General features: G+C 36.5%; 1 protein-coding gene across 1 annotated transcript; it reads right to left on the bottom strand.

Moving 5' to 3' along the window:
* Positions 1-8801: 8801 nt before the first annotated feature.
* On the bottom strand, positions 8802-10875 carry LOC107820802 (IRK-interacting protein-like). The gene is made up of 2 exons (XM_016647144.2): positions 10563-10875; positions 8802-10307 (listed from the first exon to the last, which is right to left on the bottom strand). The coding sequence occupies exons 1-2, from the start codon at positions 10629-10631 to the stop codon at positions 8928-8930; spliced, it is 1449 nt and encodes a 482-aa protein (XP_016502630.1). The 5' UTR covers positions 10632-10875; the 3' UTR covers positions 8802-8927.
* Between the last annotated feature and the right edge of the window lie 7451 nt (positions 10876-18326).

The following is an 18326-nucleotide window of genomic DNA, read 5'->3' as shown; positions in this document are numbered from 1 at the left end:
CCCGACTTCGACTGGAATCAAGGCTTCAGAGCCATATACTAAGGAGAACGGGGTTGCCCTCGTACTGGATTTTGATGTTGTTCGATATGCCCAAAAAACTTCGGGTAGGATTTCTCTCCATTTTACCTTAGCGTCGTTCAACCTTTTCTTTAGGTTTTGAATGATAGTCTTGTTCGTTGATTCGGCCTGTTCGTTCCCACTAGGGTGATACAGTGTCGATAATATCCTTTTTATTTTGTGGTATTCGAGGAATTTTGTCACTTTGCTGCCAATAAATTATTTTCCATTGTCACACACTATTTCGGCGGGTATCCCAAATCGACATACGATATGATCTCAGATGAAGTCTATAATCTCTTTCTCTCTTACTTTCTCGAATGCCTGTGCTTCAATCCATTTAGAGAAATTATCAGTCATAAATAAAATGAACTTAGCTTTACCTGGGGCCGATGGCAGGGGGTCGACAATATCCATTCCCCATTTCATGAATGGCCATGGGGATAGGACTGAGTGAAGTTGCTCTCCGGGCTGATGGATCATCGGTGCAAACCTTTGACATTTAACATATTTTTGAACAAATTCCTTTGCATCTTTGTCCATATCGATCCAATAATATCATGCTCTGATTATTTTTCGGACTAATAAATCGGCACCGGAATGATTTCCACAAGTACCCTCGTGAACCTCACGTAGGATGTAGTCGGTGTCTCCTGGTCCTAAGCACTCTGCCAATGGTCCATCGAATAACCTTCGGTATAATGTCCCACATACAGTCAATGTGAATCAAGCAGCTTTGGCTCGTAGGGCCCTCGAATTTTGAGGTCCGATGGGAGCTTTCCGTTCTTCAAGTATTCAATATACTTATTCCTCCAATCCCATGTTAAGCTTGTAGAGTTTATCTCGGCATGACCTTCCTCGATCACGGATCTCGAGAGTTGAACGACAGACCCCGAGCCGATCTCATCTTCAACAACCGACGACCCCAAATTTTCAAGTACATCGGCCTCATTGTTTTGTTCTTGAGGTACATGCTGTAAATTCCATTCTTCGAAACGGTGCAAAGTTACCTGTAGTTTGTCCAAATACTTTTGCATTCTATCATCTCGAACTTCGAAGGTTTTGTTCACTTGATTTACCACCAGTAAAGAGTCACACTTGGCTTCAATGACTTCTGCTCCCAAGCTTTTAGCTAGCTCGAGACCTGCAATCATGGCCTCATACTCGGCCTCGTTGGTAGTCAACCTAGTAGTTTTGATAGATTGCCTAATAGTGCTACCTGTGGGCGGCTTCAAAACGATGCCTAGCCCGGACCCCTTCACATTCGAAGCCCCGTCTGTGAAAATGGTCCATACCCCCGATAATGTACCCAATTTTAACATGAGTTCCTTTTCAGCTTCGGGTACGAGGGTTGGCGTGAAATCGGCCACGAAGTCTGCTAAAATTTGAGACTTGATGGCCGCCCGGGGGTTGATATTCGATATCGTACACACTGAGTTCGACGACCCATTTGGCCAATCGGCCTGATAGTTTGGGCTTGTGCAAAATATTACGAAGTGGGAAAGTGGTTAGTACGCATATGGGATGATATTGAAAGTATGGTCTTAACTCTCTAGAGGCGCTTATCAGTGCAAGTGCCAACTTCTCTAAGTGTGGATATCTAGTTTCCGCTTCCCCTAAGGTTCGACTTACATAATAAACGGGAAATTGCGTACCTTGCTATTCTCGAATTAGGACACCACTTACCGTTATTTTCGATACCGCCAAGTACAAGTAAAGTTTCTCATCTGCCTTTGGAGTATGAAGCAGCGGTGGGCTCGATATGTATCGCTTCAATTCCTCTAATGCCTGTTGGCTTTCCGGGGTCCACGCGAAATCGCTCTTCTTTTTTAGTAGAGAGAAAAATCAGTGGCTTCGATATGATGACTTCAAAATGAATCGGCCTAAGGCAGCTATCCTTCCGGTTAGCCTCTGTACGACTTTTATATTTTCTATGATGGTGATGTCTTCGATGGCCTTGATTTTATCAGGGTTGATCTCGATCCCCCGATTTGATACCATGAAGCCAAGGAACTTGCCTGAACCGACCCCGAAAGCACATTTCTCAGGGTTGAGTTTCATGTTGTATTTCCTTAAAATCTCGAACGTTTCCTGCAAATGTGCCAAATGGTCCTCTGCGCGCAGGGACTTAACTAGCATGTCATCAATATAAACTTTCATTGATTTACCTTTTATTTACAAGGCATTGGTAAGTAGCTCCTGCATTTTTTAGCCTGAAGGGCATTATATTATAACAATACGTTCCATACTTGGTGATATATGAAGTTTTTTATCGGTCCTCCGTGTTCATTTGGATTTGATTATACCCGGAATATGCATCAAGAAAAGTAAGGATCTCGTGGTCGGCTGTGGCATCGATCATGCGATCGATGTTAGGCAGTGAAAAAGAATCTTTGGGGCACGCCTTGTTTAGATCCTTATAATCTACACACATTCTAAGTTTGTTCCCTTTTTTAGGGACTACAACTACATTGGCTAACCATTCGGGGTATTTTACCTCCCGAATGGACCCTATTTTAAGAAGTTTAGTTACATCGTCCTTTATGAATACGTGCTTTACCTCGGACTGGGGTCTTCTCTTTTGTTTCACCGATTTGAACCTAGGGTCCAGGCTAAGCCGATGCGTCGTTATATCCGGTGGGATCCCTGCTATATCTAAATGGGACCAAGCAAAATAATCTATGTTATCGATAAGAAATTGAATAAGCCTTTTCCTGAGTTCGGGGGTTAATCCTGTTCCCATGTATACCTTTCGTTCAGGAAAATGCTCGATTAGTATGACTTGCTCCAGTTCTTCAATCGTTGATTAGGTAGCGTCGGAATCATCGGGGACCACGAAGGATCGAGGGATCCTTTAATCATCATCTTCGTTAATCTTCTAATTTTCTAGTTGGGTTGAAGCTGACGTTTGTGATTGCTATTTGGCATCTCGTTCCCCTTTTGAGTCCGACCCATTTATTGACGAATGTGAGGATATCGGAATTTCTTCTTCGACGGCAAACATTTCTATCGCGGCCAGTTGTTCTCCGTACACTGTTTTGACTCCCTCCGATGTTGGGAATTTAAGAACCTGGTGGAGGTTCTAAGGCACAACTCTCATATTGTGGATCCATGGCCTTCCAAAAAGGCATTATACCTCATGTCACCTTTTATTACGTGAAACTTCGTTTCCTGGATGGTCCATTTAGAACCAGGGTTGCGGGTACGGACTGGTCCTATAGACCGAGCTGTTCTACAACCTTCGATCTAATAATGTTGGCCGAGCTACCTGGATCAATTAACACACGCTTAACTTTAGTTTTATTCATAAGTACGGATATTACCAATGCATCGTTGTGAGGTTGCATGATTCTTTCTGCATCTTCATCATTAAAGGACAAGGTTCCTATGGGTGCGTAATCTTGAGTTCGAGGTCGCTTTTCACTCATAACCGATGTCTTAATGCGTTTAAGCACTGCCCCCTGAGGGGTATCGACGCCACCGATGATTATGTGGATGATGTGTTGTGGTTCTTCCTATTCGTTTTGTTTACCGAAATCCCTGTTTTTGAAATAGTTTTTGGCCCTGTCACTTAAAAATTCTCGAAGGTGCCCTTCATTGAATAACCGGGCTACCTCCTCTCTTAGTTGCCTGCAATCTTCCATTCTGTGGCCATGAGAGCCATGATATTCGCACATTTGATTGGGGTTCCTATGGGCTGGATCAGTCTGTATGGGTCGAGGCCATTTAGCATCTTTGATGCATCCGATAGCCGACACGATGGCGGATGCATCGATGCTGAAGTTATACTCCGATAACCGTGGTGCTTCCTTAGGTCCGGTAGGCCCGTCGAACCCATTTCTGTTCATCAGCCCCTGAGACCCTTGACCTCGATCACTCATTTTATTGTCTTATCCAGGGTTACGCCTCGATTCATTGATCCTGTGGTTTCCACTATATGGTCGGTATCGGTCCCTGATCAGACCTTGTTCTCGATTGATGTCCCTTCTAGTAGCGGGTTCAGAACCCGACTAATCATCTTCGACTCTAATTTTTGACTGGTACCGATTATGCACGTCGGCCCAAGTAATAGATGGATACTCGATCAGGTTATGCTTCAACTGCCATGAAGCCGTCGAACTTCGTTCGTTCAAACCTTGAGTGAAAGCATGTACAACCCAATCGTCTGTAATTGGTGGCAGATCCATTCGTTCCATTTAAAAACAAGATACGAACTCCCTTAGCATCTCATTATCCTTTTGTCTTACCTTGAACATGTCCGACTTCCTGGTCTCGACCTTTATGGCCCCGGTGTGCGCTTTTACGAAATAATCTGCAAGCATAGCAAAAGAATCGATAGAATTAGATGGTAATTTATGATACCATATCATTGCTCCCTTTGACAGGGTTTCACCGAATTTCTTTAATAATACGAATTCGATTTCATCGTCCTCTAGGTCGTTCCCTTTAATGACACATGTATAAGAGGTGACATGTTCGTTGGGGTCGGTAGTTCCGTTATATTTAGGAATCTCGGGCATGCAAAATTTCTTTGGGATCGGTTTAGGAGCCGCGCTTGGGGGGAAAGGCTTTTGTACGAATTTTTTGGAATTAAGCCCTTCAATATCAGTGGTGTCCCCGGGATCTGATCAACCCTGGAGTTATATGTTTCCACATTTTTTGTCGTTTGCCTTGATTTTCCTTTTTCCTTACTCTGTTCGTTTGGTCAGTTCTTCGAACATCTTAGTAATTTCGGGATTAGTCCTCGATTCTTGCTTATTTGACCTTACTACAACTGGCTCCATTATGTGGGTGATTTCTCGGAGTGGACTGGGCTCCGGTCTGCTCGGTACCTGGGTTTGACTCTGCAACTGAGCTATCGCTACCTGTTGAGCTTGCAACATTTCGAAAATTATACGCAAGCTGATTCAGTTTTCCTCAACGTTATGGGTATCTCGGGGTGCAGATCGAGTACCACCATGAATGCTATTTTCAGGATTAGAGCGTTGGTTTTCCTGAATAGCCACATGCGAATTAACGTCTAATGGTACTTCGACTCGGGCTCCAACGGCATCGACAAGCGGCCTTTCGGCCCTGGTTGTCAAGTTGTTATTTTCTCCTTGAAGGCCAGCTTCGTTGTCGATAGGTAAGGCCATTAATTGAGAGTTCGTTGTTGCTAATTCGAAATCAAAGACACTTTCAACAACAAGTGTAAGAGGGTGTGTTTAGCAGATTCGTACCAAATAACCACTGTTATCCTTAGCCCCACGGTGGGCGCCAAAATATTTACCCGAAAAACGGATAAAGTTGAATTTGTACGTAGTTCTAAGGGTATATGGTATAACTTGACACAAATCTTAAGAGTAAATAGAAATATCGAGTGTTGACTGTATAGAACGAAAAATAAGCAAAGTTGAAAATAAGATGATTTATGGATTAAGCAAGATGAATAATAAAAAAAGGACAACTCTTCAATATAGGAGTGTATGATATCTCAGTTACAATGTATGCCAAACTTTTTTGCTTTACAGAAATATAGCCATCCCTTTTATAGTGGGGGATCTTACTTTAGATATAATTAAAAATATATAGTGGGGAACCCATGATAAATCAGTTTTTCCCTAATTCCCGCCGAGATTCTCTCCCTTAGTGTGGCTGTAACGGCTCTTGTCTATGAGCTCGATCTTGATCAGACTCAGTATTGGTCGATTTTCAGTTTTAGAGCTCAATGCGGGTTTGAGCTTGATACCGACTCGGGGTCCGGTAGTGACTTGGGCTCGGTATTGGTTGGCCTCTGGCCCTTAAGCTCGATTCCATCATATCTCATCATAGTTCGATTCAGACCCGAGCTCGATAATGAGTTCGAGCTCGGTATTTGACCTGTCCCTGAAACTTGAAGCTCGTTTGTACCTTCTTCGGATCCCATCTCGATATTATGAAGACTTTCTTCGGTCCATTATGTTCCCATCTCGATCAGACGTACGAAGGCCGAAATCAGTTTCGACCGAATACAAGACTGTCTTAAGTTGTTTGAAAATTCTCTCTAAATAAGCTGCAAGCATATAGGAAAAGGGGGTTAGGAAGAATATCTTCTAACTGATTATGTTAATTCGGTTTAAGTTTGAAAATTAGACTGTAATAGAGAAGATCAAATCACGTAAGCATTTTACATTGGAAAGATACATAAAGTAATATTCATACACGTAGTTACAATCTCATATCGATTGTACTCCAGTGTCGGGCCGTCACTCTTTAGCTAGTATTCACTATAGGAATATTATCACTTTTAGTCGCATCAGAAACTATTTATATTTGATAGCCGAAAAATATATAAAATTTATATATTTTTTGGCTATTATTTTTACAGCGGCTATACAATGTCATTTTTCAAATAGTATACTTGTAACAAGTCCAGCTTATCTAGTTTAGCCATTTAAGCCGATTTGCACAAATAGCTTCATTTGTGCTACTATACTAGAAGTTGGTCACATTTTCAAAATTACACTCTAGTGATCTGAGTGTGAAATTGACTGCCTGATCTGAGATTTAAAATTCAAAAATAAAATTCGGGCGATTAGCCTAATTTTAAATAATTGATTAACCTCTAAATATAAGGCCATAAGTAACGCACTAAAGGCTGGCCCTTGTATTATGTACATTTTCTTCCATTTTTGATAAAATTGAATACCCTTTCCATTCATCTGGCCCTTGTATTATATTTTTATTTAAATAAGTACCTCCTACTTTCAAATTAAATAATCAGAATAGACAAGAAATTTGTCCATATCAATTTTATGTTGTCCAACTTCCACAACCAAAAAATGTGATAACCTTGTTATTGTTTTTTTAAAAGTTTTCGTGCTGATGGGTTAACATTGTTGTGGTTCATATTTATGCTGGATAATATAGCAATTTGAGGGAAACAAAGCGATATCTTTTACTAACATTTTATTACATGGGAAGAGGGAAAAGGACATGTCATACTCATTTTTCTTTATTCCAAGAAAGTATTTCACTTATTTGCTCGGTTTTTTAATTTAAAATATAAGCATTAAATGTCGTACTCTAATTTATGCGACTCTCCTCATATTTCAAAATTTCTCATAAAGTTTAGCATTGTGTATCTATTCCGCATATTATTTATACAATTTTCACTAGTTTCAAGACTAAAATTCACTTAACTAGTCAAAATCATGCCTTGTTCTGATTTTCCTCTACTAAACTATGCTTTCAATTATATCGTAATAACTTCTTTTCTCCCCGTATATTTTATAAGGTAAAAGTTAACATTTTAGGGGTCGTTTGGTATGATGGATAAGCAAAAATAATCATGGGATAAAATTTTAGTATCGCCCTATTCCTTTATTTGGTTACTAATTATGTGATAAGTTATCCCAAGATTAAAAATAATACTGGGATAATCTATACCTGTCAGAGGGTGGAATAGTAATCCCAGGATGAGTTACCTCAGGATAAAGCACTAAAATCGACAATCTCAGGATTAATACAACATACCAAACAGTCAATAAAAAACAATATCAAAATAACTAATTCCAACATAATCAATCTCAAGGTGGGATGGTCATTGTAATATAGATAATATATGAAAGCAAAATATTAAGCCGTGAGCTAATTGGCTTTCAAGCAAATGCCATATAGCTAGTGTGCTGACCAAAGTAGCATCATGTATTAAGTACAAATGTCTAGCTGAACTTTACTTCAATTCCCCAACCAACCAAAAAAACTACGTAGTGGAGTATTATTAATGTGAAAGTGGTCAACTTTATATTATAAGTAATCAATATATATATATCAGCTAGCTCTTGATGCCAACTTAATTAACCATTTCTAAAACAATGCGTATAGATGACAATACCTAGGACAAATGTTTGTTTTTCATTCCAACATCATCTTTAAGGATAAAGATGTGCCGATAAAGATTACTTTCAATACGTATTCTGTGTCCAAAGGAAGAGAAAAAGTCTACGATAAAACGTTTTCCCTTAACAGGTAGTGTTTGTTGTATATATAAATCTTAGATGTCATCATATATGGAAATAATTGTACTCTGACTACACGTGACCTAGCAATTAATAAAGTGAATGAAAATTAAGATTAAAACAAAAGAATGCTAGATGATTTTTTATTTATTTGTCTAACCCTTCGTGAGAAGAATTATCGGTCGTTATTTATACTAGCAATCGAGGGTCTATGGGAAACAGACTATTTACCTTCACAAGATAGGGGTAAGATTTATGCATACAATATTTTTTCCGGACCATACTTATAAGATTACACTGAATTTATTATCGTAGTATTTGATGTACATGTAAATCTTAGATGTCAAAATATAGGGAGATTATTAGTGAATCTATGAAAGTGATTTTAAAAAAGAATGAGTTGGACTTCTTGCATTGGTCCCGGCAAGTTCTTAATAAGACAAAAATGCAGGATGAGGAAACCTAGATGAAGGCTGTCAACGACAACAACAACTCATAACATCAAGAAGAAACTATACTACTTTCTTGTATTTAGCTTAGGTACCACAACAAATGAAACAACTCATAAAATGTACACAACTTACAATGAGTTTGTACATTCCTCTATTTATCTACTTTGCACATAATTATGAGATTCCATATGGGAATTGTTGTCCTCTTTTTTTATCTCTCATTCCAAATTAAAGGGGTGTTAGAATCCAATCCCCAACAAGAAAAGTCTGATAAAGAAAATCACCAATTTGACCGAGTAAATGAGAAAAACAATGCAAGAACTTACAACAAGAAAACGCCAAAATATTTCACTTTGCTTTAAAAAGTCCACCAAAATCTAAGTACAACCAAAATAAACTAAAACATTTTATATGATAATTTGATCATATGTCTAATTTGTTATGTAGGTGATGGGGTTAAACCCTTTTCATTACCATCAAATGAAATATTGTTAATACTATTATTGTACCTGCTAAGCACCTTGCACTTGACCACATTGTCATAGACATAGAACCCAGGTGTGACCGTGATTCGAACCATGGCTGGAACCAACTTCTTAGCTTTATCTCCACCCATATCTTCCATATAAACTGAGTCAAATTTCATTTCTTTATCCACTCTGAAAATAGGCAGTCCAGGGTGCAGTGAATTAGCCAATAAGTGCACTAACCATACTGCTTTTGATGCACCAAAAAAAGCTTGCAAAAGTGGTTCAGGCCAAGCACGGTTCCAACCCAACATAGCCACAATTTCACTCATTTTCCTATCACAAAACTTACTGAATTCTTCACTGTAAAATCTTGTCCCTTTACTCAAAACTTCTTCCCATGTTAAATCCTTCAAACGGCTGTACAAACCAAAATTTGCTTCACAACGGTCAATGGGGTTCAAGATTTGATTACAAGACCCCTTTTGAAATCCATTTGACTCAAAATCCTCATAAAAAGCTTTGTTTAATAAAGCTTCAAGATACACAATTAACCCTCTCGGATTTCTTGAAATTGAGATCTTAATATCATATGGTTGAAGAAGTAATGCAATTCGATCATAAACTTTACCACCAATTTGTCTTAGCTGAAGTGTCATTGATCGACTTAAATTCCTAACAGAAGACCTTGCCTCAGAAACCATAACCAAGAAATGTTCAATTACTTTATCCTCTTCACCAAATTTAACACGTTGGAGATGAGGGGATCTGGTAATTTGGTGCTGAGAATTAACATTGTTGCTACAAACTTCAAGCCCAGATTTCAAACTGTGACAATAAATTTCAAGCTTGTTTAGCTTTTTTTCAAGCTCAACCATAGAAAACTTCAATCTTGATGCTTCTAAAATAGCCTCATCTCTTTTTCTTGTAGCTTGAATTAACTTATGTGAAAGTTCAGCCACTGCTACTTTCCATTGTTCTTCTCTTGACCCTACAGTAGAAGACTCAACATCTGAAGATGATGATAATCTTGGACTTTTTTTAACCAAAGTTGAGAGGACTGATTTGAATATACCATGTGGACTCGATATAGAAGTACTCTTGTTATCTAAAGGAACTACATGAGTAATTCTCTCTCTGTTACTTGGTCTGCATTTGTTGCATAAAACTCCTCTGTCATCTTCTCCATTTTCTGGCCTCTTTTTTGTACACCCTTTGCCTTTATTCTCTGTATTAGAATGTTGATGTAAAGGTGTTGGACGGTGTCTGTATTCAACTTCACTTGGTGTTGTCTCTGCTCTAAAACTGCTTCTCCCTTGTGAATATTCCTCTTCTTCATTCCCTTCTTCTATCTGCATCAACAAAAACACACACAAAAAAAAAGGAAAAAACAATTGAAAATCAGATATCAAAGGGCAATTCGGTACACAACGGTTATGTGGAAAGGTCGGACGTCGCAGCCTACATTTCTATGTTTCCATGGCTCAACCTCAAAAACTTTACCAGTTACCCAGGCTCCATTCGAAAATCAGATACCAAATATATTAGTAAAAAAAAACAAGAACCCAAAAGAGAAAAAGGGAAAAGAGAGTGAGGGGTGAACTTACAGGAGTAAAAAGAGGGGGATGACGTGGAGAAATGGAGGATTTTGAGGAAGAAGAAGAAGAATTAGCCATAGGAATTGAGCGTAAATGAGAAAAGGTTGTTTCTTTTTTGTGAAAATCTTAGAGATGATGTTGTGTGGCCAGTTTCATTGTCTATTCATTTTCTTAAGGTTGTGTTTGTTTTTTCGTCGGCTTGTAATCATGGTTTTGAATGAATCACACAACAGATTTTGCAGGTTTCTGAAATGTGTAAGCTATATTTTCAGCTTCTTCTAAGCTAACCGCACCCCCACCCCACGCCAACTACTCCGGGTCGTGGAGAAATTCAGAAGAATCAGAATTTATTAGTATCACGCGCTATAGGAGCGTTTTAGGAGTTAACGATGGTTTGCTATTACGTGACACATGGGTTCGTATGTTACACTTGTCGATGATGAATTGGGTCTTCGTTATGACTTATGAGTCAAATGTCAATGAGTTAATTTCCATTTAATATTGTTTTTCCTCTTTTACCAATTTGGACACCTTTTAATTGTAGTCATTTAATTGGAGTAAAAAAATTTAAACTAGTACCTAAAAATTGATGTTAAGAATGTAATGTAAAATCAGTGTTTTAAAAGACGTTTTCGGGGTGAGCCCTAGGGCGATGGGGCGAGGCGCACCAAAAACGCCCCAGGGCGATGGTGTAAGGCGAAAGTCTCAAGAGGCATTACGCACGGGCGTTTGAGGCGAGTTTTTTTAGTGAGGCGTAAGCCCCAGAGATTTTTTCAAATTAAAACAAAATTTGTTGAATAAGTCTTTCATATAATACCCAAATTTTCAAAATTTAGCTTGATAATTACTCAAAAGTTTTAAAAAGGAACTGAAATGTATTAAATTTAAAAGTCAAGACCTTTTTTATTGATTGAAGCCCCAATTCATGATCTTTCCCAATTCTTTATCTTGTCCGTTAGTCAGCTAATATCTCCCAAAAGCAACGAATATTCAATTTTTTTTTACAAATATAAAGAGAACTCATTCTCCTTCGTAGCAGCAATTCAAGTTTAAATTGAAGGTTAGTCATCATTGTTGTTCCTCCATGTGGAAAACTTTATTCTTTTCGACTCAAGTTACTTGAGCTTCTAAGTAGCGTATAATAGATTGTTTTGACTAGTTTTTTATGGGGATGAAGCACATCTATAGTTATATTATTTACACTAGTTTTTTACCTGTTTATAAATATTTACTGTAATTATATTATTTTATAAATATTAAAAATTAAATACCTATGGGGCTTACGCCTCGTGCCTCGGAACTTACGAGCATATGTAAAATGTCTCGCTTACCCCACGCCTTTTAAAACACTGTGTAAAATTTCGAATTGAATACTTGCATAAATTTATGAAACTTATGTAGAATAGAGTATTATTTTTGATTCATTCTAAAACAATTTGAGCGTTAATAATGATTTGCATAAATTAAACTCACACAAAATTAACTTTTGAATAAAAAATCTAAATATGAAAATAATTTGAGATTGCGTAGGGTGGACTAATGAAACTGTTTTATCTTCTGAAAGGGATTTAGTCACTATACTACAAGAGTTATATCTCACCTTTTCACGCTAAGTTTCGGTTAAAGAAGTCGACTTTGATAGCAGATGAGTAAATTAACTACTAGTATTTGTTTTACAATGAATTCAAACACTTTTAAGGAAAATCTTAATACTTAATTAAAAAAAAATATGAAATCATTTAAGTTGTTGGTATGAAATCTTTTAAAATATTAATTTTGATGTCCAGCATTACTACTTTGACCTAAGTATAGTATTAATTTCACTTGGAAGGTAGATATCAAACAAGTTACTGAAAATTACATTGTAATGTAAATAATCTTGACCAAGAAAATAAATAATTATAAGACCTGGTAATTTCATACGTATAGAATTAGGTAATTGTCGTTAGATTGACCAATTACGCATGCTATGCATTTTAATTTTTTTTTATCTTTGTGTCCAAAATATATAATTCTTAAAGTTAGCACTAGTGCTTTAATTAACATTTTTTTCCTTAAATAAATAAAAGAATAATAATAGTTTTCTTACCGCAATAAAAATATGCTTCCTGGGAAATATAATGCCAGCTAGAAAAAAGAAATACTCGAGCGCATTTGGTGAGACTCTTAAATACTTTCACATGAAATGAATTTAATAAAGAGTTAAAATTCATCTAAGATGTATTACAAGTAAACATGAAGTAGAAAAGATTGAAGCAGAGTATCACACCAACAGTAAAGTTGTCTCTGTCACCTATAGGTCACGTAGTGGCGGAGCTAAAATTTTAGTTAAGGGATGTTAAAATATATAAAAGTAAACATATCATAAAATTAAGGGGAGCCAATATATAGTATATATACATATAATTTATTTTTTTACCTACCTACACAGTGTATTTTTTTCGCAAAGGGGTATCATTGAGGTCATGGATTCGAACCGTAGAAGCATTCACTAATACTTGCATTAGGGTAGGCTGTCTACATCACACCCTTGGAGTGCGACCCTTTCCTGAACCCTGCATGAACACATAATACTTTGTACATCGGACTGTCCTTTTATTATGTAGAGTATTTATTTAATTTTTTGTAATTATGCAGTTAGAACTTAGAAGGAGACCATGATCTTGATACTCAAATGAGACATACCAAGTGGTAATTATTAAGAACACTTGCTAGCTAGTTCCTTCATCATTTTGGGAAGCAGCAAATAATTTGATATCAATTCTTACGAAATGCATAGGAATCAGCAGATAATTAGGTATTTGTAAAGCTAATAAGACTAAAAAGGGCAGCCCGGTATATTAAGTTCTTGCTATGTGTCGGTTTCGGAGAAGGGCCGGACCACAATGGTCTATTGTACACCGTCTTACCTTACATTTCTGCAAGAGCCTGTTTCCACAGCTCGAATCCGTGATCTCCTGGTCATTTGACATCAACTTTACCAATTACACCAAGACTGCTCTTCCCATAATAAGACTATCTTTACCGTAAAAATTTAGACCCACTCAATGTTTATACTCGTGATAAATGACTGCAATTATTTCTCTTTATTCGAACTTGGAATCAGCTATTTTTTTTTCCAAATCTCACATAGATGAAGATCTTCTTCTCTCATATAATTGAAATTATTCATATGGTAATAAAGTGTTTTAACTTAAAACAACTCCAAAAATGTCAGAAATTCCAATTTTTTGTAGCATTGGAGAGTAGGTCCATCCTTATCTATAGTAATTAAACGAGGACAGTGATCTTCCAAAAGGGAAAGAGAGTTTTTTTGGAATTGTCTATTAACAGATAGGCACTATGGCTTCTAGTTAAATTTCCACCATACCTGTGTATCAACTTTGCCTGTTGAGTCAAAATGGCTTTATCTTCTTCTTCCCTTAAAACCAGCCAAAATTTCACAAAAATCTTTGAGTTCCAAAGGACACAGCAATTGTTCATAGGGACAAACATCTTTTACGAAAATGCATGTCTTTTTACCCTTAAATTATGAACTGAATGAAGCCAAAAACATCATGTGTAAATTCTATTTCTTTTGTCAAAATTAGTAACTATTGTCCTTTCTTACTTCGTCATTTTGCAAATGTCACTGCCGTATAATGTCAAAGCGTTCACATTTTGTTATGTGTAAATCAAAACTAAAGTTAGTAATGGCATTTCATGTTTTGTTCATTCTTCCTACGTGAATCACCCACACCTGCATTTACTACCACCATTCAACACATAACCAACCACTTCTATACAAAAATCAAAGGTCCCTTTTTTTTTTCTTCGTGTTTTCCATTTATGTTCGGTAACTGTATTGGGTTTGATTGAATCTGAATTTACGCAGAAAAATCCCACATTGCGGGGTATAATGCTCCTTAAGTCCTTAACAAAGGAGACCTATAACTAGGGCTCGAATCCAAAATATTTGGTTAAAAATGAAAGAGTATTCATCAATCAACCACAATCCTAATTGGTCAAAGGTAGATTTATTTAACAACCTAATTGTGACACTCCCAAACACTTCTTATAAAGAAAAGCGCGACATCTTTTTAACCCGACATTGTCAAAGAAAAGAACTGTCCCATTGTTTAACAAGAGGTTGCAAACCACGGCGTTGGAAGTGAGAGGGAAATAAAAAAGATGATTCGTTTGAAATGCATATTAGGATTTCTAAAATTAAGTGATGAGAAATACATATATCTCTCCTTAATAAAATTGTTTTTCACAATAATAATGTTTGCATTTTGAAGGGAGCACTGACGTAATTGGTAAAGTTGTTGTCATATGACAAGGAAGTCACGTGTTCAAGCAGTGAAAACAGCCGCCTTTTGCAGAAATATAGAGCAAGACTGAATACAATAGACCCTTCCCCGGACCCCACGCATAATAGAAATTTAATGCACCTGGCTGTCCTTAATAATGTCTACATTAAAAAAATGTGATCAAACGTCAGGACAGAGGACACTAGCATTCATTAACCTAACAGTGTAGTTTGATATGGTCATTAATCTAGATTGAGCTTGTGAAATCCCATATTGCAATCTAACATCAAAATATGTAGTGAGGATGAGATTTACATATATAGTTGAGGAGAGCAAATAGTACAATTTCACTATTTAATTAGAGTCATAAAAAAGCACAAGAAAGTGATAAAAATTAAATGTTTCATTCAATTACGTATATTCTTGATTTGCATGAGAATCATAAAAGCAAAAGAATTAAGTAACCAAAAAGAGTTATAGTATATTAATTGTGTGAATGCGAAACAGAGCCATTTGAGAAGGACATCACTCTCACCCTGCATTAGAGGGAAGCTACAATATTTATGGTCCAGCACAAAAAGACACCTATGAGTTTTGGGGAATATAATTTTACTCAAAATGGGATTTCAGTAATTCAATAGAGCTAGAGTACGTTACACAATTTATTTTCCCTATTTTAGTAGTAGTATCTTTATATACCGATTATTTTTACTTTATAAAATTTGTCAATTTGAGACAAACAAGAGTAACACTTAAATATACATTTCACTATTTTTTCAAACAAGCATGAGTAACATGCATATAAGTATACCACGAGGGGGTGTATATGTGGTATGTGGCGGAGCCCAAATTTTTATCAAGGAGATTCAAAAAATTAAAAAGTAAACACATAAAAAATACAACACCTATTATTTACGCATAAAAAATAATTTTGACCTTATATATATATAATGGGTTGGTAGCCCTCCACCTTTAACCAGAAGTCGACAATTCAAGCTCTAAAAATAAATAATTTCTTGATAGGAAGCGTTTTATTTCCATTGTACTAAACCTACTCGGCACAAATCCGCACTAGTCAAGCTAATTGGCTTCAAATACATGAGGGTTAAACCAAAGAAAACATTCATATATATATATATATATATATATATATATATGTGTATCATTTTGCAATTCTTTCAAACAAACAAGAGTGACCTTCCTATAGTAACCATAATAGATGAAAGTATATATCACCTCTTTCTTTTTGTTCTGAAATTACACAACTTCCAAAACACTGAAAAATCAAAGACTAAAAAGTTTGGTTTGGTCATTCTCAACATTAAAGAAGGTGTTCGTACTAGCCAACAGAGTAGTAGGTGTTTTGGTGGTGGCATTGATTACTAGTATTAACTTCTTCATCTACCCTTCATTAAATTTCATAGGCAGAGATCAGAGATCAGAGATGAACACATCATTCTACATACACAGAAGCAAAAGAAGAAAAAGGGGAAATCAAGGCATGTGAAAGTAATAAATGAGACAATGGGGATTGTGGCTATGTTTGTAATGTGGTCCCTTTTGATTTATAGGAGGCGCTGACCACTTTCAGAAGATCACGGGTATGTTTCTTCTAATTCTAGTTATGCCTCGATTTTATAATATCACAAATTTACTCATCCGATTAATTTGAATTTGAATGTTAATGACTTTGAGCCAAGCAATGTGTAGGAGCAGTAACCACGAACTTGCGTTCAATATCCTTCACTTTCTATGTCCTTTATAAAATGGGTTTGCCTTTGTTCTCTTTTTTGCCATTTCATGTTAACTTTCATTGATATTTCCTGCTTTAACGCCCTGCCCTGATTGATATCTAATGGAATGAAGTAGCTATGGGTTAGATTACATAATCAACTAATTCTTGATTTAATTAAAATTACGCAGCATGATTGGTTCTTGGACACGTCTTTAGGGATTTCTTATACTTTATCAATGCACCATTATAGTATCTTTTCGTTTTGGATAACTCAGTTTAACCAATTTTTGGTCTTACATCAGATAGATTAGTTTGTAAACTTTTTCTATTTCAAAATGATGACATATATATACTACGTCTAAAAATTTTATTGAAGCATATTTTGATTTTGATCTATTGTGAATGCGAAAAGGATTATAAATTTGATGATGATGGAATGCGTGTTAGTATTCTGTATTCGAAAATATATTTAAAAATAGAAACAGTGTGTAGAAGAACATAATTAATCCGAACCCGCTGAATTCACAGTGTTTCCTTAAGGAACTTAATCTCCTCCTAGTACCCGAGGTTTAAGATTTCTCCCAGGATAGAACGGATTATCCTCACTGGGATTGTTTGTATGGTGATTTTTGAAGTGCTTTCTGGACTTCTTTTAATAGCCACATTTCCTAGCCTTTCATCTTCCATATTGTATTTTGAGACAAAAGTGAAAGAGGATCAAGATTTGATTGGCGTTTTATATCACACATGGGGCAAATGGCATGAGAAGCATAAAGTTAGCTAGGCATGATAATCGGAATTTTCAAGGGCATGGATGAATCCCCACCCGTTTAATCTTCAATTAGAGGACAATCTTGGCTAGAAAGGTCTATCTTCACATGTGTGTTTCATCTCAGACATTGTAGCTGGTTAAACAAGTTCAATTCAATCTATTGTAGGTACCATTCTCATAGAAATGAACGACGTGGGCCAATAAAATTGCAATTTCTAAACTTTTATTTGGTAGCCCAACCACGACAACTATAATCCCACATAGTGGGGTTTATCCCTACCTTATGGAGATAGAGAGTATATTTCCAATAGATTCTCGGCTCAGGAAAAGATAAGCACCACATTAAGGTAGCCGAACATCTTGATAATCGAAAAATATCTTGGCTAGAATGGTTTGTATTATTATGAGTGTGACATTGTAGCAAGTTTAGGAATTTCAGTTCTGTCGATTCAAGGGACCATGCTCACAGGAAGAACGATTTTGGGTGATGAAATTACAATAACTAAATGACCCCTACTCAATTATGCTAGAATTGTTTATCTTCTCATGTGTGTCCTCTCACTTATAGTATACCAACTTTATGTGTAAAACACGCTAAATTTCATTTTGTATGTTAGGACTTGGAATTGCCTCCAAGTGTACATAAAAATTATTCAATTTGAGATGAATATTATCTTGAGAAAGGAGATCTTTTTAACACCTTTATTAAATTTTAAAAATCGTATGTAGACAATGTCTACATCTTACACTACACCGAAAGCAGAAGCCAAGCTCCAGGTTTATGGGACAAATGTGAAATCCTTGATTGATATATACTCCCCAGTCCCAAGCATCTAGTTTGCCGAGAGCAATGTTTGATTATTAGCTAATACTAGTTAACACTATCAAAAAGAGGAACAAACACTTTTTATAGTTAGAAATAAACCAAATGTGCAAAACGCTTTGTTACGGTGACATGTTAATGCACTTGTTCA

Source organism: Nicotiana tabacum, chromosome 23 (assembly GCF_000715075.1).
Source record: "Nicotiana tabacum cultivar K326 chromosome 23, ASM71507v2, whole genome shotgun sequence".
Taxonomy (NCBI): domain Eukaryota; kingdom Viridiplantae; phylum Streptophyta; class Magnoliopsida; order Solanales; family Solanaceae; genus Nicotiana; species Nicotiana tabacum.
The sequence above is the reverse complement of the archived record's forward strand: the minus strand, read 5'-3'. Positions and strand labels throughout refer to the sequence as shown.